This window comes from Hirundo rustica, chromosome 7 (genome assembly GCF_015227805.2).
Source record: "Hirundo rustica isolate bHirRus1 chromosome 7, bHirRus1.pri.v3, whole genome shotgun sequence".
Lineage (NCBI taxonomy): Eukaryota > Metazoa > Chordata > Aves > Passeriformes > Hirundinidae > Hirundo > Hirundo rustica.
Genome location: NC_053456.1, coordinates 25,575,386 through 25,597,109, shown reverse-complemented (window position 1 = coordinate 25,597,109; position 21,724 = coordinate 25,575,386). Strand labels below are relative to the sequence as shown.

Below are 21,724 nucleotides of genomic sequence, written 5' to 3'. Positions count from 1 at the left end.
ATTACATCACACTTCATAACCACCGAATCATCAGCTTTTAAGAAGAGAGTGAGTGAAAAGCGAAGAAACCAGACAACTTGAATAGCACTAAAATATTGTCACTGGTGCCTCCATAATGGCCATAATTCACTATTAACATGCTCATGGGTATTACCCTTACACCTTTGAATAGGATTGTAGTGCCTGTCATTACTTGCCACTAATGCTGGTTCCATTTAGCACACACTCTACTTTTCATCTTTTCCCATATGTCTGACTGGATATAGAGCTTCAATGACCCAGTTCCTCTTTGGGTTTCAGATAAATTCACAGTAATTTGAGGAATTTATGTATCTTCATTATATGTTTTAATGCAAAAGCTGGTTGAAATGGAGAGAGAGACAAATGGGTGTCCATATCTAGGTCCTTATGTTAACATTTCCCTGATCCAAATTCCTTTTAGTGGTGACATTTCTTTCTATTGTTCAGCACAGACCAAGGACTAGTAACCAAATGCGCATATCTGAGCAGAAGTAAGTTATTTTCCTGTGCAGTCTTTCTGTCATTTTCTCTGCATACAGTTACCATGGCTCTTTTCCACTTTTCCAAAAAAGAAAGTATTTTCATTTCAATCTGCGAAGAGTTTTCAAAGCTGACTGTAACTTGGGGTCCTCAACTGAGAAGGTGTCTCAAAATGATCAGGAATGCAAAAAATCAGGGACTAGAAAGCCATAGAAGTCACATCTTGGAAGTAGTTGTGGTTCCAACCAAAACCACTTAATGTCTTGGGCAAAAATGGTAAGACGGATTTAAAGAGGTTATTTACAAACAACCAAAACTAAAGATTGTAACTTGTACCTAAAAAGCCACATGCAAAGAAATTATTCAAAACCTTATAAAAGAATATTTCTGCATATTTGCATGGATATTTAGGACTTGAAAAGGCCTCCTGAATTGTCAAATACACTTTTTTGCCAGACAACTGTGTCAGGCAATCCATGCCAGCGACATTTCAAGGTTCACTTCCAGAGTGCGGTCTCTGCTGAAAGCCATGCTGCCCCAACACCACCCGACCCCTGATGGCAGCGATCCTCTGCTGGTATTAGTGATACCTTCTCATTCCTCGGGCAGAATTGTGTCTGCACCCAAAGAATTAAGGGATTTCTTTGAGTTTGCAAGTGAACCTGGCAACAGGAAGGCTCACAGCCCAACACTTGCCCCTCCTGCTGATGAGTTCTGCATCTAGTGAGTCAGGTAGTTAAGGTGACTCAAGGCTGCTGGTATCTTGTTGAAGAAACACAGGTGCACACTGCCTTCTGTAAATCCTCACTTTATGGCAAGTTCACATGATTTCTCAAAGTTCTTGAACTGACAGGCCCAGATGGCAACACCTTAGAGCTGGGAGGACTGCCTGAGGGCCTCTTGCAAACATTTAGAACCAAACGTGGAAAAATAACTTGCAAAGCAGTTCACACGTGGAGATGTCTGAACTGCTAGTCACCCACTGGAAGATAAGCAGTGAGATCTGCCATCCGTGTCATCCACACAACCCTACAGAAACTGTATGTCGCTCAAAAATGAGCAGAGGTCGAAATCAGATGACAGTCTGTCCAAGGAGTCCATGTGTGGAGAAAGGCAGTTGGAAGTCATTTGACATTCCATATTGTAGCTGCTCTAAATTTTGTGTGAGAACAAGCTAGCAATTTGATCCTTTTGTAATTTCCCAGGCTAATCTTGAGGGAAAAGCAAGAAATAAAAAACTATTGGTTAATCAACATTTTCAAAAAAACACCAGTTCTTCCAGCCTGAAAGGAAGGAGGCACTGGGAAAACTTGAAAAGAGAGAACATTTATTCAAAAAGCCCAGCCCAGAATCTGTTTACTCTTCTAGTGATTTGCTCAATTCCCCAGGCTAATACAACTCTTAAGTCCTGCTTAAATGATATCTTCCTACTTGCCCATTTTCCTTCCTCCTCAGGCCTTCATTTTTCTGTTCCCCACATGCCATTTCATTGCTATTTGATTGTATGTTATCATGCAGGGCTCTACACCCTCTGGAATGCTTTAGAAAAATATAATTCAATGTTTCTTGTTCCATTTTGGGGTTTCTCGAGTCATTAACTGAATCAGCTCAGGCTGTGTGGGTATCTGTGGGAATTGAAGCTGGTGGTCTCAGTTCAGTTCCTAGTGGAGATGATTTAGAGTCTAGCCTGTCACAGAATCTAGCCTGCTGTTTGTCATCAATTAGGGTCTTTTGGGACAAATCTCAGCAATACTGTCACAAGTGGAGAAGGCAACTCCCGTAGAAAGTTGTCCCCAGAAAAGCCCTGCAAGCTGGTTGGCAGAATGGGAGAAACATGCACCGCTCAGTGTTGCAGAAAGACGCTTCCTTAAAGGGCAGATTTCAAGCACAATTTACCTTGCATTTTAAAAGGGAAAAAAATATTCTGGAGAGAGGTAGTCAAGAAAGTTAGGGGGAAACTGTAATTAAATATGAGGAATGATTTCTCCTGAGTGAAAGGCCATTTTTAAAGCCCGTGTGCCAAATGGTAACAGTGAGCAACTAGCCAGTCATGGCCAAAAGATGATATTAGCAATGATGTTGGAAACAGCCGGATGCCAAGAAAGGCTGTTATCTGTTGGATCTGAGAGCACTGCCAGCTAAAAGGCTAATTTATGGGACCTGGAAAGAGAAAGATAAAATTCTAATCAGACAAGAGCTGATTTAAGTACCATGTTTGTATGAACTCACATGGAGGGAGAGCAGCAGAGAATTAGTATTTCCAGAGATTAAAGAGTTTCAGTGTACATCTGTTTTAAAATAGTAGCAGGGGTGGAAGGGATTGTGCCAGGGCAGACAAGGCAGACAGGAGAGCAGGCAAGGTTCTCTGGTGTCCCACCACAGACATACACATGCTTCTTGCAGGAAAGCTCTCCAAACCTGCCCAAGGCAGCTCACCTCCCCAAAGCTGAGCTCAGCGTGTCTTGTGGCCTGGCACATACTTCCCACCACCACAGGTGCTCGATGCCAGTCCTCCTGCACGGGCTTACCAGCAGCACCAGCACCTCTGGCAGAGTGCTCCACACCAAGCCAAGAGCTATTGCTTTGGGGAGAATACCCAGCCCTGATTGCTGGAACCTGGACACATTCTTCCAAGGCAAATGACAACTGTCAAGATAAAAATTGCCATTTCTTTCTAGCCTAGCTTTGTCTGGTTTGAGTCCAGGCACCAGGTTCTGCCTACCGCCAGGTCGCTGGGGTGAACTCCATCACCTGGGGCAGAGCTCTATCACCTGGCATCTCTCTCTACACACAGGCATTTGCAGGTTATCTGTGGTGCCTCTTGGAGTCTTTCTGGCTGAACAAAATGAGCCTCTCAGCGAGAGGTGCCTTTTCTCAAACAATGTATTAAACATGCAGCAATTTCCAGATCATATTATTGCCTGCCTAGAGCCACGCTGGAACAGGATAGCCTGGCCTGGAGAGCACCCAGGATGCACTCCCACCATCCCTGTGCTCCTGCTCCCCACTTTCTGCAGGGGTCCACAAGCTCTGGGGCTGAAAGTGATGCCCCATGTGCTTCGTGAACTCTGCTCCCTACAGTCTTCCATTGCCAGTACTATCTGTGGCTGTGCCTGCTGGGACAAAAATGCAGAGTGTGTAGGAGGAAGAAAAACAAATTGCTGTTTTTTGGGGAAATAAGCAGCACGTGGTTATTTCCCCACTGTGGAAAGGACTTGAGGGCAGCCACCTACATGCTCACCCCTCTCTCCTGCTGCTACAACATCCCTCTTGGCCAGTGCTATGCTGCCTGGTGAAGGGGGCGTAGGAGATACACCGCTGCTCTGCTGCCAAACAAGTGCTCATGAGCGTCTGAAACGTTAAATGCAGCCAAAGCCAGGAAAACGGGGTCAGGAATTGCCATTTCCCAGTCTTGGCATAGAGAGACAGAGCTCCGGCTCCGCTCTCATCCTCACTTTTCTCTCTTTGCTCATTCCCAGTCCTTTTCTCTCCACAGCAATAGTGTGACTCCAACACACATCATTTTGTTTTGACACAGCAGAGCAGCCGCCGTGGCCTCGCCTTGACACCGCTCTGCTTGGCGGCGGCGCAGCGCTGCTCCGCTGGCTGGGAGCCCCGGGGGCTGGGGGTGACACCTCCCACCCTCGGCAAATGGAGAGGCACTTCTCAAAGCAGCAGCACAGGCTCCAGGCAGAAACATTCCCTCTGAATCCCCCATTGCTCTATTTCCAGCTGAAAATCCACCTCACTTCTCTCTTTCCCACTCCTCCAGAAACACAGGACTACTTTAGTTTACAGAAGGGATAAATCCCTGCCAAATTTCAAATTAAAACAGTGCTTTGGCTACAGTCGAGCATTAAAGAAAGCAAACAAGCTGCCACTCCCTGGCCTGGCCTCCCTCTGCAGTGCAGGAACTGCTGGACCTTATTCTCAGATTGCCTTGGGGCTGCCCTGGTGATGGCCAACTGTGCACACCTCAGACCACCACAGAACCATTGTCAAACTGGGGGCACGAACGAGCCTCTTGCGCTCCTTGGGCTTCCCATATGAAGAGAAGGTGGGAAAGTATGGCTGGACAGGTGAAGACCCCCCACCAAAAGCACTTGGAGACATGGAGCTGGGCCGGGCGCTTGGTGAGGAGATGGCCATGAGCAGGCAGCTATTTCCAGCCCTGGTGCTGCCCTCCAACACGTGGCACCTGGCCCTGCTGCACACATGGCAGATGGCCAAGGTGGCCACCCAAAAGGAGTACCCTGCCAAACCCTCCCTGCAGCAGACACGTCCCCTGTTGCAGCCTGACCCCTTCTCCAGCCCTGCTTTTGCAGCTCTCCTCAGCAGCGGCACCAGGTCATGGAAACACCGGTGGTGGCACACGTGCGTATGGCGTGACCGTGGCGGTACACAGCGTGATCCTCTCCCTCTCTCTGAGCTCTGGACACCCGGTGAGGAGCTGACACGCAGGTTCTGTGCTCCATGCTGAGCTCACCTACCCCAAACCGAGCAGCTCCTCGGCACAAGGGCGGCACTGTCCCCCGCTGCCGCCGCGCAAGGGCTCGGAGCTGGGGGAGAAGCTGGCAGCTCTGTGGCATCCTGGTATGTTTATCACCCTCCCCGTTGTTGCTGTTTGTTTTTACAGTGCAGTGGCTAACGACACGATTCCTCAAACTGGCAGTCACGCCTGCAGTCTCTGCTAAGAGCCGCCAAAGCCACTGATGGAGGAGCTGTGGCGGAAAGCCAAGCGGCTGTCCAAGCTCGCCTCGGGGCCTCGCCTGCTGTCTGCACGCCTCACTCTGTCGCCCTGACACGGGGTAAGTGGGGGCTGGCCCTGATAAAGTCAGTAGGTTTTCACAGGGTTTCTAGAGGGACAAAAATCCAAACAGCCCCATGCACAGCCTGGTTTCTACCTTGTTCCCGTGCACAGGGCAGCGGAGGCATTTCCACCAGGCCGGGAAAAGCCAACCTTGCCCCTGCAGCCCGGGGGGCGAGCAGCTCCAGGGTGCCTGTGCCAGGTGTCATCCTGCAGGTGCCTGCCTGCCCTGGCAGGAGGCTGACCCAACTGTGCGGCCGGTGCCTCGGCTGGTGAATGAGCTTTGCAGCCTGCTCCTGCCTGATCAGCCGTCTCGGGCACGCTGACATTGCCAAGGCACAGCACAGCCCCTCCCACGGCGCCCTTTGCTTTGCCAGGTCAGTGCTCCCTCTCTCACACCCCCGTTAGGCACTGGCTTTGCCCCAGTGCTTACAGAGTACCCACGGACCCCCTTCTGCTCCTTCAGCACAACACCAACTGTAGAGATAAGATAAAAAGATTGACACCATCACAGCACATACCACCAGGGAGCCCTGCCTGAAGCCTCCCCATGACACACAAGACACAATGCTGTTGCCTGAAACACAGAACCCTCACTGCTCCCCTAAATAGTTTTCCTCTTTTTTTTTTTTAAGTAGACACTTAAATGCCTGAAGTTACTGGCAGAAGAGTTTGCATGAAAATCACACTAATCTGTATTTATTTCCTTAAACAAAGCATGCTAATTTTAGCTGCTTTCTTCCCTAGGATGTGCTGCAGCCTGAGCAGCACCCAGCTCTCCGGCCAATCTGTCCGTGGCGCACGAACGGAATAATTAATCCTGAACGATTTCTCCCTTTTCGTCTGTTTACTTAACAGAATTTTTTTCTTCCTTGCTGGTAAGCCATCAGTCAGTCTCACCCTCCCTGTTTTTCACATGTGCATATTTGTTTTGAATTTTGCTTGAACAGTCGCTGAAATGTAAATTACAAGTGTAATTTACTTTGCTGAACAATTACAGGAAAAAAAAAAGCCTTCTCCCAAAAAAGCAGTGTGGGTCCTCAGCTTTGCTTTGGTTTGAATAGCCAGTGTGAGGGATCACATTTGAATTATTTTTTTGTTGATGGCCTGAATTCCTAGTAAAGTCAGGAAGTTTCATTGCAAAGCTGAGCTTTATGCCAGGGTAAAGAATATGAGAGAAGGAAAATAAATGAAGGAGGGAAGGAAAACCTCTCAAACTGGCAGCAAAATGTATTTCACATGAAATGTGATGTTGCTGACTCTGCTGAAGGGGTGAAAGGTGCATCTAGACAAGATGGGAAGCACAACTGCTGCAGCAGAGGTCCCTGAAACAAGTTGGGAGGACTCAGGTGGAGGGAAAGCAGGGGATATACGAATGTCCAAACACCCGGTGCTGTGGCACAGTCTGACACACAGAAACAGGGATGGCACAGAGGAGGAAAGCATTGCTGTTTTCATTATTAATTTTGGTAACGGCTTACCCGTTTTTTGCTGAGCTCAGGGGCAGACCATGTGGCTCAGCTGAGCTGGCAGCCAGGCCAGCTCCAGGGGCCCTGGAAAGTCGGATGTCCTGTCTCCAGGGGCCCCAGCTGGAGAAATTCTGCATAATCACACTGAGCAATTTAGCACTTAGGCAACACTGGTGAAATCCCCAAACAATCCCAAGAGTCAGTCCAGCCGCCCAAAACTCCCATAAGGACTGGTACAAATGTAATGGATCTAAAAGCTGCTATTAGTGGCCCGAGCCTGAGTGCAGCGAGGCAGGGAGCACACAGCAGCTGTGCTGCTGGGAGCTGGGTCTGCACGCAGCAGGAACTGGAGCTTCACTTGGCTAAAAGGAATAGCCTTTTGGATGCTCCAAAAGGTTTTGAAACTCTGCTTTGCTTCAACCAACAGCATTCTTATTAGCAAAGAAAGAAGAAGAAAGAAAAACCCCAGATATTTGTATAAAAATATCATAATTTTATTACATTCCACACAATACATCTTCAAAGAATTTCAAATTTCCACAAGATATTTTTCACACACAGGCAACTGGGCAACGCTGGGGATGTCAGGGCTCAAGGAGCAGGGGAGAACTGGGAGTAAAAATCTTGAAGTGACCTTCTGTTTTGTCTTTGGTGATTTTAGTTTGAAAGACAGGGTGCCACATTCTCCTCTGACACACCAATGCACACTTGCTAAGTCTGTGGGGATGAACCTGGTCAAAGTGAGATCATCTGAACTAGGGAGACTGAACTGACTTTGGAAACGGGACAATATCATCTGCTGACATGGCTTGGGCTGACCTGAAATTGCAGCAAGCACATGCCAGTATTTCATATCTGTTTTAATTTCCAGTTGACTGAGGGGGATGGGATTCCACATCCCAAACCAGACGCACTGCAACACCAGTGCTGTGTGATGAGGAGGATCACGCTGAAAGCACCCTGGCCCTGGAAGCCCCTCTCCAGGGACTTTTCAATGGCACTGCCTGCCAGGTGGCAGGAGCTCCCTGGGTCCATTCTGGCCCTGTGGGACAGGCATGTCCCTGCTCTCAAAGACCTTGTGGGAGGCAGGCCCGGATGCAGTGGTGCCCTGAGCACCCACCATGCCTAATGTGCTCGCCGTGGCACATCACCCTGGGCTTTTCTGCACTCCCTGCTTGTTTTAGACACTGCTTCTGCAGATGAGAGGATCCCACTGAAATCTGCTGTGAAACCAGCATGGGCAACTGAAACTGGCTGCATGAATTAAGGCAAGGAGGGGGACAGAGTGACACCCCCATCGACAGACTTCCCCTGGGGATAGGGCTATGCTGCAACAGGGGCCAATACCCCTTCAGCACAGTTTTCCGTATTTCTACTTTTTTCCCATACCAAAAGGCAGCTCAAGACTGCAGGGAAGTTAACAGAGCTGCTCATCTTGATTCATTTTATGCAATATTAATGGCCAAAGGAGGGACGGGCACTAGCAAGTTTAGAAGGGGGGAGGGAATCTGATCACCCATCACAGATGGACACACAAACAAGATGGAGAACCTTGCTCACTGGAGGTACTTTTTTGCCTGCAAACAGATTAGGGTTAACAATTCAAACCACTTTTGCATGTCATCATTCAGTAATCTATATAAGGCATTTCCACTACAATATGCTGGGCCATTCAACAGTTGGAGGCTCCTCCTCGCCTCCCCAGTTAAAGCAGCAGCAATAGCTGGGCCCCCCAGGCGCACTGGCTGGGCTTGGCTTGCTAGGTGTTACTGGTGCTCTAAGGAAGCAGAGCATTAGCAAACGCAAAACTGACATTCTAGAAAGCCAACGGGCAATTTTTATGATTCAGCAGCTATGGATTGGGCAGAAGGAAAAAGAGAAAACAAACCCAGAAAGGGGAACTATACTTGTCCCTTGAGCATTTCTAGCAGAGAGACAAGGAGGAGCCCTCTCCCCCTTCCCCATGTAAAAGCAGAACCATCAGCACCCAGATCGAGGATACTTATTAAATAAATAAACCTTCAATTGTCAAGAAACTACAGTATTTAGCATCCACTAAGACCTGCTGTTACCCTAAGGCTGGCTTTAACAGATACAAACAAAACATTCATTATGAGCTTCTCTGATATAAGGCAACTTTAAATAGATTCACTTGCAGGTGGGGGAAGAGGAGGGCTTCCCCTCCTTCTTCCAAACAATGGCTGTGTTATCATGTTGGCTGCAGAAAGAATAAAATGGAGAGATCTTACTTTTTGAATGTCTATGGACCTCTCTGGATTCTTCTAGCCGTCTGAGGTGGACATTCCTACTGTCCAGCCTGGCCTCTTCTCAATTTGCACCCAAGACATTAACACTATCAAACAAGAAACCCAGCCAAAGCTAGATAAGGCAACAAAAAAGCATTGCTCTCTTCCCCAAGTAAACAAATCAGGGCATTCACCATAAACACATCCCAGACCTTCCAGAGAGGAGGTGGGAAGGAGGGAAAATTAACAACAACAACAAAAAACCAAAAATAAAAGCATTCCCTGTGCAAGTAGAAGCAACAACAAGCAAATTAAAAAGGGGTTGTTTCTAAATATACATTCATTTAGTCAGACACACACAGTCCCATGCACACTCACGCACTCAGGTTTAGCACGCATGTGAACCAGCCTCACACACAAGCTTCCAGGCTCACCATCAGGTTCCCTTGCAGGTTGCCTACTGGGAGGAGGAAAAAAAACCCAAAACCCAAAGAAGCCGACCACAAAAAAAAAATACTCCCCAAACAAACACAACAAAACAAAATAACCCCCCACCTGACACCCCGAGTATCCTTGAAAAGTAATAGAAAGGGAGCGTTCACTTCTGAAGTGAAGGGGCGGTGTGTCTCTTCTGGCGATCCAAGATGCAGCATTAGATTAGAGTTTGTAAAAGATTCGGGGAGGGCTGGGGGACGGAGAAGGGATGGAGATATCTAAGAGTTCACATGTATGCTAGGTAAGGAAAAAAGTGCAAAACTGAGGCAACGTATTTGAAGTCTTAGTTTCTGTCTGTCTGTCTGTTTTGTGTTTTGTTTGCTTTCTCGTTCCTGTTCGGCTCTCAGCAGCGCAAGCTGGGGTCTTGCTCTAGTTTTATGGTTAGGGTGGGCTCCACGGCCACAGGGGCCCCGTTGGCATAGTGGGAGGTTTTGTAGGTGATGGAGTGATCACTCTTCTTGGCCGCATAGCGGAACCGGTGGTAGTGGAGCACAAGGGCCAGCGCGACGGAGACCAGCACCACAACAGCACCTCCGGCGGCAATAACGTAATACCAGTAGGCTGGGATGGGCTGCACTGACACCGTGTCCACTGTGGGCTTGGTCCCTGGCAGGAGGGTTGCCCCTGGGGAGGAGACACAGAACAGGGTTGCTAGGTGGGAGGCATGCAGACGCACAAAAAGAAACACACATGCTTTCAAGAGTACAGCACGGAGCAACACGAGGTCCCACAGCCGCCTCCAGATACAGGGCGTGCTCCTAGGGGAGGGCACAGCCTGGCATTCGCTGAGCCTGCATATTCAAGAGCCTTTCTCTTCCCTTTTAATTAATCAGGCTGCCTGGATCGCAATACAAATTCCATGTGCACCATTATTACTGTTATTTCTGGCATCGGTGAATGTTTTTTTCCTTCTTTATTTTGGCCATCTCCAGATCAGCCACCTGGTTTTGTCTCCACATGGCAGATGTTGTCAAGCAGTGACAAAACACATCACGTTCTTAATTGGAAGAAAAACATAATCTCAGATGGCCAAGGAAGTTACCACAGGAGACTGGGAAAGAGATTACGGGGAGAAGCATTTGTCATTTTACTGAAAAGACAAAGAAGAAGTTCTCCGTTTTAAAGTGCTTTGCACACAGGTCTAGTCTCTCTAGGTGCCCCATTCAAAGACCTACACAGTTTCCTTACTATTTCTTGAAGCGAGAAGGGGTGATTATAATTATTTACAGGGCTGCAAAATTCAGCTCAATATTCAGACAAGAAACCCATGCTCTCTGCAGCTTCAGCAAGCCAGGACTATGAATTCATGCTGATAAAGCCACGTGCCTCAGGAGGGCTGGAAAAGCACCCTCCTCCCGTGAACTGGCGGGCAGGCAGTGCCCAGACTCGCCCCAGTGATGTCAACCCTTCCTACTCTTGCCGCTGTGGCGTGCTGCGGGGCACGGCTGCCGGGCTGCTGTCCCCACCAGGTCACACTGGGACGGCCCTGCACACATCCATCGCTCAGGCGGGCCCGCGGCGCCCGTGCACGCTCGCGCCTCCGGCAGCGCCGGGGTCCGTGCACGCCCACGGCAGGACGCTCTGCGCTGCTGCTCCTGCACACGCTGCTCTCACCTCCCCAGCAGCACTCGTGGGGGCGAGCTGTAAATAACTAGGGAGGGATGTATTTTTGCACCACGTTTATTTACTGGTTACTCCAAGGGGGCTGGAGTCCCTGGGAAAACTTTCAGGAGGGTTTGCTGTGCTGCTGGACACATTGACCCCCCTCCTGCGCTCGCCCTCTCTTCCTGCCCCTGGATGGTAGTGGGGGGCAGCCCCCTGACTTGGTGCTAGCATGCAGAACTTTGGGGGCTCCTGGGTTTGGTGTCAGCACATTGTTGAGCTCTGAGCTAACTAAACTCCAGCTGCGTTTCCTGAGCAGACTTGGAGGATGCCAAAGGGAAAATACAAAACAGTGCAGGATGCACTCAGCTTTGCCAGCAGCAAGGGCATCTTGCAGCACAGCCTCTGCCCTCCCCTACAAAGACTGCCTAACAGCAGAGTCACTGGCTGGACATTTGGGGTGGCAACGACTTTGCTGCTAGTGGCACAGGAGATGAGGCAAAATGATGGTTCCTCTGCCATTCACAAGGCTTTTTTCCCATCCCCGTTCTCCAAAATCTGAGCACAGGGACTAAAACCAAGAATGAACACTGTACCCAGATGAATAGCTACAACAAAAAAAACACCTAAAAAGCTAGAAAAAAAACACACAAGCAAATCCTGTTTTTACAGAGCAGGAGGCTGGGAACCACCCACATATTTGTCATTGTAGGCAAGAAATTCGGATGTCTCAGGAGAAGCCTGACTGCCAGATATGCTGCTCTCAACCTGTCTTACCCCAGCTGCCCCTCGCCATCAGGAGTGGGGGTGGCCCTGTCCCTCCTGCCCCCCAGCAGTGCCTGCAGAAGGGGGACACAGGCTGGGCTGAGTGTTGAACATGGCAAAAGTAGGGAGCAGGCAGCTCTCTGACCTCCTTCCCTGACTCCATTGGCCATACTGGTGTGGGGGAATGAAAGCAGCACATCCCCGTGCCTCCCGGAGCAGCTGCTGCCGCTCACCCATCTGCATGGGGGTGGCAGTGTGTGACATCCCGTGGGGCTGCTGCCAGCTCCCTGTGAGGCTGAGCATGTCCAACGCTGCCTTGAGCTTCACTGATAACCACCCCCAGTCTCCCTCCACAGATCCAGCTGGCCAAGCTGGCCCAGACCAGAATGTGATCCACCACAATCCCCAATGCATCAGCAACACCTCTCCTGTGCTTGACAGCATGGAGGTGCAGCGCTGACCCCCAGGGATATCGTGGGGCTGCTCACTGTGTAGGGGCCGCTTGTGTTTACACTTGGTGACAGTCTCTGCTTACACAGCACCTTGCTCCAGCGAGAGATTTACAGACAAACACCCTCTCACACCACTGATATGCACCAGGTCCCATGGTGGAAGATGGGACTGGGAGAGGGGCAGGTGTCAGGAGTGACAACAGCTCCTGAGTCTCAAGAGAGCGGGAGGAAGGCTTCCTCCTGATGGCTGAACATTGCCCAGTGGAAGGCTGAACGTACAAAGGGTGAGTCTGGCCAGAGAGCAGCACGTGCCGTAGTGCCCGGCCTGCAGCCCTTGCCCCTTCCCCGTGCACCTCTGCCCTCTGCCTGCCTGGGGATGGAGGGAAGCAGTATGATGTAGTGCAGATGATCCTGCTTGTGGGAAAAATCCCTGGGGGAACTCAAGCTGGCTGCAGCTTCAGGACAGCCCCTGCTTGGCCCTGACCCACTCCAGATGTCCCAGCCAGGGCGTCAAGCACGGGGGGTGGTGCAGAGCCCTTCCTCGGCCCCCATTTCCGCACCGCATGGTCCTGCTGAGGAGATAGCAAAAGTCTGGAGAGTTCATTTAGCAACTGAAGTCATTAAGGAATCACACTCAGTTGTCTCTAAGCCCTAACGAAGCCAATTCCCAACATTAATGATTGTTCTTCCTTACACTGCCAGCCACTAAATATAGCTGCCCATCCACTCAGCACACAGAGCTGATGTTATCTGCTCTGTTTTTACTGGCTCTGCTGCTCTCTGGAAGTTTTCTGTTATTTCAGTGGAAAAGTTCACTGCTCAGGGAGATGGAAAAAAAAAATCCATCTTCTTAACTTAATAATTTTTCCACTCCCCTTTGCCTTCTGCCACACACACACACTTGCCCTTCCTCATTTATTCACTAGTGCTCTTGTCTTAATAAAGAACTGCCTCCTGCTGTTGCTGTCAAGTTTGTGGCTGCTGTGTTTATGGCGCAGCTTGGAACACCAGTCAGTGAAAACCTGATTTAATCCCTACAAGGTGGATATTTTATGTTGCTGTGCTGCTGGTGCTCACACCTCCAACCTGGCCAGGCACTGCCCCACTCTCTTTTCAATAGGGAACACTCTATAGGGACTAGTTTTGGAGTTCTGCAGTGAGAATCAAAACCCAAAGAAGGAAAAGCAATCATCATCTGTGAAAAAAAAAGGAGAAAATCCTTTCCAGAAAGCTGCCTCGAGGGCTGCCTGCCTTGCTCTGCCGTTGCCGTGTCACAGCTCATATTCCTTCCCGAAATCACTGACATTAACTGCTGTGGACAAGCAACACAGCTGGACTTTTCATAGATGACACAGATGAAAGCAGGTACTACACTCATCTAATCTGAATGCCACAAACCCACCGTCAGTCTCAACCCCATAACTGCTACCTGTCATTGCTCCAGGGGGATATCTCTATCTTGATTTCAGGATACCTGCAGGCAGAGAATCCACCAGTGCCAAAGGCGAATACTCCCCGTGGCTTTTCTCCATGCATTCTTTGGAATATATATCTTATTTCTTCCAGACACTTGTTGTACCCTTTCTTTAAGGGTGGAATGCATCAATGCTCAAATGCAGTACAGTTGAAGCACACTTTCCTGGTCCCGTAAGCTCCCGACCCACTAGGTGAAACATGTTCCACCTACACAAATTCTCTTCTTCTTATTTGCTTTGTGATCCTGGAGCCTGTAAGGTGCATGTTTTCAGCTTTGCTCCCAAGCCAGGAGGAGAAGATTTCCTTTTATTTTTAGTGGCATCTGACTTTTTCAGCTCATCTATAATTGCAGGAGTGGGGGCTGTAGAACATCTCAGTAATTTGTGCACAGTTTTTTCTCTCCAGCTCCATTTTTCTCTCCAGCCAGGGATTTCTTTCCCTCATTTTACCCTCTCCTTCTGTTGGGCATGTCTGCCTCTCCGTCATTTTAATTATTATCATGTAATTGCCTCCAGTCTTCACCTTCACTTCATCTTTTCCCTCTGCACTTTGCTCTTTCCCAGGTCACTCCATCCCTCTGTGCCATCTATTCCTGCCTGTCATCCAGGGCAACCTTTTCAACCTGTTGCTGCAATTGCAATTGCTCTGCTGTTATGACCAATGCTAGGATGTCCCTGAGGGAGCCAGGAATGGGCAGGAGCCATTGGAACAAGCTGGAAAGTTCCAGTGGGAAGGGGAGGTGTGCCTGTAAGAGCATCAGGGAGCTCACTGTTCCTCCCCAGCCAGTGTGCCCTGGGGAACACGATGGGGAAGTGGAGGCACTCAGGCAGCAGGACAGGGGCAAAGGGAAAGACAAACAATATGAATTAGCAGGACTTCAGGACAGACTTTAGAATAGAATGTGAGGACCCAGAGAGAGGTTCAAACTGTAAAAAGTCCCAAAAGACAAGGATGGTGTTTGCAAAACAGATACCAGACCAGGCCTAGGAGAATATAGAGCAGTGGTGGGAGTCACGAATGGTTGTGAGGCTTAAAATGTCACCAGAGAATATCGCAGCAGCTTTTCAGTAACACCACAAACCTGAATATCAGCTAAATAATCAGCCTATAAACATGCAGAACTAAACTCCTAGTTGTTACAGTATGGGGGTGACTGTAAAACATGGTGTTAGTCCCTGCACTTGTCCCTCACATTGGTAACACTCCACAGCCTGAACCCCCAGGGACAGAGTCGTGTACGTGACTTCAGTCTGTGCCTACTTTGCCTTCACTGTCACAGCTCCCAGTGCACGCACCCAGGAGAGACAGCTTTGCCCACATGGAAATGCAGCTGCTTCTAGGGTAGAGCCCAGCCATATCCTACAGTTCACCAGCACAGCAGGGGATGGAAAGTGTACGGAGTACATGTATCGTGTCCCAGTGAAAGCAAAGGGCATGTTGGTTGAATTGACAAAACAGCTCTCAAAATTAAGGGGAGCTCTAAGTTTGCTCATCACAAGATAACCCCCAGACACATTCCTGAAGAGGCAGGCAGGAAAACAAAATCCAAATTCTAAAAAAAGCTAAACCCCTCAGACTAAACTGATGTCTGCAAAAGTAGATAGTTTTTCCCACCCCAGAGCAAGACAAACAGCACCCCCACTGAAAAGAGAGAGGCAGTTTCTTGGAGTTCCTCACCTTTTCTCCTACCCTGCAGGTCTGATCAGAGAAATGTTGGTTTCTATTCTCCAGGCTAGTATTAAGCTGTTAAATGCACAATTTTCACCTTGTTTTGTTTTTATTCACTGTCACCTTCAGACCTTCTCATGGCACTTTCCTCTCTCACTTACTCCTCCCAACTCCCTTCCCCTTCCAAGCAGAGTGGCCCCACCCTCCTTTGTCAGCACTGAACACCACTGCTGGAGTCTACAAACTAGAGAACCATCTTCCCTCACAATAATGTGAATTACTGCCACCAGATTTCACTTTTAATTGGCTACTCCTTTTTTCCATTTAAGTCAGTTGAAAACTACTCTTTACTCCTCAGCCTTCCCATTTTGGGCTTAGCTGCTCTTCAGGATCTGAGTGCTTCTCATGATGGCAGGTTTCCTGAGCTATTCAGTCCCAAGACAGGGGACTTGCCTGCTTGCTTGTTCCCTGTCGCCTAGCAGAAGTCAGAGGATGCCATCTCCTGCTGCTGTGGTGGGGGAGGTTTAGTACACACTTGCCATTTCCGTGCTCAGAACATTTGCTGTTTGTACAAGCACACACATTGCTCTCCTTCGATGTAAAAGCCCATGCCAGCAAAACAGAACCACCGAGAGAAGTGCAGTTTTTACCTGGAAAGTAGGAGTTCTCACCTGGGAAAGCTGTGATGGGTTCTGCAGAGGGAAAACAAAAGCTCGTGTTAGAGAGGGGAGTATTACACACCAAGCCCCAGTTCACATCCCCGTCGACTCGCAGCGGCCGAGCGGAGCGGGCTGTGCCCCGCAGGAGCCAACGCTGGGAACAGCACTGGAGCCAGCCAACCTCAGCCAGGACCGCGAGAAACCCGGCCCCAGCTGGGGACCAGACAAAATCTTTGACTCAAACTCACTTCAGCAAAAATATGTCTGAGGTTGAGGGTCATTTGGATTCAGCCTGGCTGGCCTGAGTCATCCAATGACAAAGTCTCACCTGGTCCAGTGATAAAACCCTGAAACCCCCTAAATTTCCAAAAGTGGTTTTGGTTTCTGGCTCAACTCTGGCACTGTTACTCACACAGGAACTGTGTTAATTGCGGGCAGCGATGCCCTGCTCCTCTCCATCTCCCAGTGATAAGAAACAAAGGCAAGTGATATTTTTCCTTCTTTCAAGATACTTTGAAGATGTAATCTATTACAAATTACTGGATCTGAAAAGCAATAATCGGTACTTACTACTGATTACTTTCTTGCAGAAGTAATAGACTTCTGATTATTTTTAGATTACTTCTGCATTATGCCTGTGAGTCACAGAAGCAGACTCTGGCTCTACTGAGTGCTATGAAATCATCATTCGGGTTCAAAATGCAAATGACACATTTGTCAAAGGAAAAAAATTATTGTGACTTATTAGCATTCTTTCATGCTAAAAACCGAATCAGATTACTTCCAAGAATTAGGTTTGAAAAAACAGTAGCCTATGCTGGAGTCAGCTATTCTCACGGTTCTGAAAGAAGGAGAGCAGCACAATATCGCTACCATTTCATTATTATTTTGGTGAAATTGGAAATGACCCCTAAGTTATGTTAAATTTTGCAGAGGGAGCCCTTTGCTGGAAATTATCTGAAACAAACAATCCTTATGGGTTTTAAGATCCACATTCAACTTCCTAGACTGGGTAAAATTATTTTGTGTAGCACTTGAGTGTGGGTTTTGGGCTGAAAATGCTTGAAACATTGTAATTTATTAATGCTTTTGTTTTTGAAATATTAAGCTTTAGGTTGATGAGGCCCAAGATGCAATGAGACTGGAGCCAGGTGAATTGCTGAGTTCCAAAGAAGTTAGATAGGAAATATTATTAGTGTTAATCATGGGTCTTGCTTCTCTTTAATGCCATAGAAGGCAAGAGATTAAAACACCACTGTTAAGCCTTAAATACCGGGAATTTGACGTCTGAAGTATTAGCTCCTTTGGCAGATGGGAGACCAACGGAGTTCAAAGCATCAAAGGAACGGGACGGACGGTGCTTAAGAGCCTCTCTGGGGCAGTCCTAGTCCTCTGTTTTATTATCAGTGCTGCTTCCTGCACCATCCTCACCCTCACCCGCCCGCACAGTGGGGCAAGCAATGCAACCAGCTCTTCCCGAGCACGGTTTGTCCGGTGCTTCCTTCCCCTGAGAAACCCCTCTTGGAATAGAGTGTTAGGGTAACTCCTAACAGTAAATCCTGCTCGGGTTAGGAGGCACTGGGATCCTCCCTTGGTGGAGGTGAGGAGAGCAGCTCCACTGAATGGGGCCTTTCAAAGTCCAAAAGGGAGAGAGGCTCTTCTCTGCTTTTTCCATTGGATTCAGGATGGGTCAGACACTTCCTAGTGAAAAATGCTTCTCCCAGGTCACACAGAGGGGCAGGACCTTGCTGCTCTGGGCAGCTCTCAGCACAGATCCCACTAATTAAATATCACTGGTCCCATGCTCAACCAGGATACCTCTAAATCCATATTCCAGCTAGATGGCAGCCAGAGCCGTCAGTGTGACTGCACGGATATGCCAGCTGGAGGAAAGGTGCAGGGCAATGGCTCTACCAGCAAACTGCTGAAACACACTTTTTTTGCTCCTTTTTTTTTTACCCAAGTACTCTCTGTTTTTTCCTGCCTTTTGGCCTGGTTTGGGAAATGGTGAATTCTAGGGCAAAAATTTCTTTTGTTATTCTGTTAACATTGCTGTAAAACCTCTCTGCTCTTTTTTTTTTTTTCTTTTCTTATTAGAGAAGACTCCTTTTGAACTCCTCGGCCCCTCTAAGTGTGTAATACTGACTGACAGCTGGCTTCTTTTGTTCAGCGCTTTCCTTTTAAATTTGGTGTATGTCCTTATCACATAGAATAGTCCTCAGAACCCTCAGCTGCTCTTTCAGCTTTGCGTGGCAGAGACACGTGCTTCCTTCTCCTCACACCAACGCAGGCAGAGCCCTGTCCCCCAGAGGCAGAGTCGCCCCCGTTTCCTTCACGGGCAATGGAAGTCCCAGGAGCTCCTGGTAACTCATCCAGGGGAGAGGGGCCTGCTGACAGCCTGCAAGCCGAGGCTCTCCAGCCTGAGCTACCCCTCCCTCCCTGGCCCCGCGGCGGGATGCAGCACGTACCCATGCAGTTCTCCAGCGGGATGTCAGTGCCTAGCCGGATGTCATCCAGGGCCAGCTCTCCCGAGTGGCCGTTGCGGATAAATCCCTCAAACACGATCTGTGGGAAATCGGGACAGAAATGTCAATGCTAAGCTGGGAAGGAGAGGGTGGCTGCTGCTCCCAAGGGAAACAGTGGGAAATTGCTCCTGGTTTTCCCTGCAGACCTGTGGATCACCTGATACTAGTCCTGCTTCCCTGCCCTGCCTCTGGCACCGCTTTCCCTGGGAAAGCTGCTGCACACGGACAGGTTCAACAGAGAGATCTTTGCCTGACCTGGCAGCTCTTGGCAATTTGTCCAGTTAAATGACTCTCATAAGGAATAAAGACTCAGTGAACCTCCCTAGTCCTTGCAAAAACAGTGCAACTGGCATAACTCTGAGTTACTGCAGCAGCAGCTTTGGCCCATGGTATTAACTGAGCTATGATCACAGAAAGGAAGGGAAGGACACAAAATGCACAGCTACATTAACTGTAAAGTGCTGTTCCCATCAACGTTACATAAGAAGTATTGAAATGTCAGAGGAGAAGGGTCATCTTATTCCTACTTAATCACAGGCAAAATATATTTACAAAAATAAGTAGAGTTGTTAGCTCTAAGAACTGCTGAGTGGAGACACTTGCAATATTTACATAATGATGCATAGTGCTGGTACATTCACATTTAGCACACAGCGTAGTCACCCAGTGCCCATCATTCTTATCTGTAGGCACGTTGTGTTTTCTAGTATTTTATTAAAAAAGCCAAACCCATACAAGCAAACTAGTCAGGCAGCTCCAGTGGAAAGCTTTTACTTTATATCCCCCTGCCTACTCTGAAGGCATTGGAATAACCTGCCAAGGGAAGTGGTAGAATCGCCATCCCTGGAAGTGTTCAAAAGGCATGTGGATGTGGCACTTGTGGATACAATTTGTTGCTGGACATGGTGGTGCTGAATTAATCATTGGACTTGATGATCCTGGTGGCCTTTTCCAACCCTGGTGATACTAGGATTCTAAGGGTCCAAATAATTTCCTAGGGCTGTGTACTTCACAAGCCTTCTCTCCCTGTATTAGGTGCTCCCTTTCACTCAGGGTGCTCGGGATCCATGCCTGCCTGCAAGGACACCACCCTGAAGGGCTGGGCATCTGATTGCACAGGCAATGGAATGTCTGAGCTGTGGGTCCCAAGCTCAGGCCATCAACCCACGTGGGAGACAGCAGTTTGGAGAGGTCAGTGGCCTGACAGCAGCAGCTCCCTGGGTCAGGGTCAGGGCTGGGAGCTGGCTGGAGCAAGGCTCCCCACCAGGGTGGTCATTGAAGTGCTGCCTCGAGCCTGCAAGTCCGTGTTTCCTGCTGCACTGGAGGGTGCTGGGTGCTGCACTGATGCTCATTAACAAGTCACAACAGTAGCGCTGTCTCCGTGGCAAACGATCTGCTGCCCTGAAGGGACAAGCATGCCAAAGACACCCCTGAAAACCCCAGCCTCTCCTCGGGGTGCTGGTACAGCAGTGCCAGAGGGGCTCAGGTGGCTGTGGCAAGGCAGCACAGCTCCCTTCCTCCCTCCAGCTCATCCCTTCTCTTCCACTGATCTCCTGATAGTGGCACAGGGCCTTGATCCCACAGCCCTGCACCCAGCCCTCTGATCTAGTCTAAGGTATCAGAGAACAGGATTCATGAACGAGCCTGCATTTCCTTTTCCTTCTCTGTGTCAACACTTGCAGCTGAGGCTGGAGAATGGCTGTTTGCTGCCCACCCTTCAGAGCTGGCTGTGCTCCCTCCCAGCTTCCCACTTCTGGCTGCTGGGTTTACTCCCTGGAGCTGCACATCTGCCTCTGGTCAGACTATCTGATGACCTTCATTTGGAGGGGGAAGAAACACACAAAACAAAATGGGGAAAAAAACCAAAACCCGAAGAAAAAAGAAAGAAGAAGGGAGAATATTTGCAAAATGGGAGATCTGAGGAATATGAAAGGCAACAGGCTGAAAAAAGGCCCAAGTCTGTGCAGAAGACAGGCACTCTCAGAATAACAAACAGTGTAGCTTAGTTACTATGGTAACTTGAGAAACACAATGAAAACAGCCACATTCCCTAATGATGAATGGGCCCGGGCTCTGAAACACTAAATCAAGATGCTGGAGAAGTCTACCTAGTCCAGCACACCTTCTGCAAGCATCTTACCCGGTACTCCATGTCGTAACTTGGCAAAATGATGCGGCCTTCCCTCCACTCCTCCCCTTGGTCCTCTGTGATGACCCACAGTGCCTTGTGCTCCTGGCTGGCTTCCCGCCAGACCCGCAGCATCACCCCATTGCTGCCCCACACCTGGTACTGGAAAACCATGCAGACAGCACTCTGGGGCAGATAGATGGTGGGGCTGATGAGCCGGGCTCGCTGGCCTTCCCTCCTTCCGCTGCTTTGCAGTTGCAGGTAATTCTTGACATCTGTTCAGAGAGGAAAACACCATTCTATTATTTTCTGCAGCCGCTGGCAACAAGTGTCTCACCTCCTGCCAAGTGGCTTTGGCAGTGCTGCCCCATGCCTGCGAAAGTGGGGTCTCACTGCGGCTCCCTTTGTGGTGTGCTCATCCAGCTGTGCCACTGCTGCACCCTGTGCAGCCCAGGCAGGACATCGAGCCACACTTCCCTCACCAGCAACCACCCGCTCCCTGGGTAGGAGACCAACAGCAGAAAGTGGTTAAGAAAAAGACTGACATAATTAGAAGAAGTTAAAAAGCTGGAGTGAGTTACTGTCAGAGGAAGTGATGCCATGATAATTGCATTGGCAGGGAGTATGTGTGTTTATTATACTGGGAGCTTCCTCAGTGAGCAAGCCTGAGGTGGGTTTTTCTAAATGCCAGTGCTGAACAAAATGAATCTCTGGCTCTCAGTTTTTCTGTAATGCAGCAAAACAGCCTCAAAAGCACAGAGGAAGGACATGGACCCAATGCGTGAAGCATGCAGAGGTGACAACTCGGTGGTTGCAAACCTGAAGGTAGCTGAAATACATAAAACAGCAGATTCACTTGCTCTAATATTACATTTAAATTGTGCCACATTTTTTGTCAGTCCTCAGGGAGGAGAGATTTGATGCACTTGAT

The 21,724-nt window shown here is 49.0% G+C and overlaps 1 protein-coding gene across 6 annotated transcripts in view; it reads right to left on the bottom strand.

Moving 5' to 3' along the window:
* Positions 1-21,724, bottom strand: part of NRP2 (neuropilin 2) — an 88,062-nt gene that overhangs the window by 4,349 nt on the left and 61,989 nt on the right. For 2 of the 6 annotated variants that reach the window (XM_040070173.2, XM_040070176.2), the window contains exons 13-15: positions 20,806-21,068; positions 18,609-18,705; positions 16,132-16,173 (exon numbers count right to left, since the gene is read on the bottom strand). In XM_040070173.2, the coding sequence (XP_039926107.1) occupies positions 16,132-16,173; positions 18,609-18,705; positions 20,806-21,068 (402 nt within the window). Of the gene's footprint in view, positions 1-7,255; positions 10,143-16,131; positions 16,174-18,608; positions 18,706-20,805; positions 21,069-21,724 lie in introns of those variants that run through there. The other 4 variants (XM_040070174.2, XM_040070177.2, XM_040070178.2 and 1 more) reach the window with 3 other exon arrangements.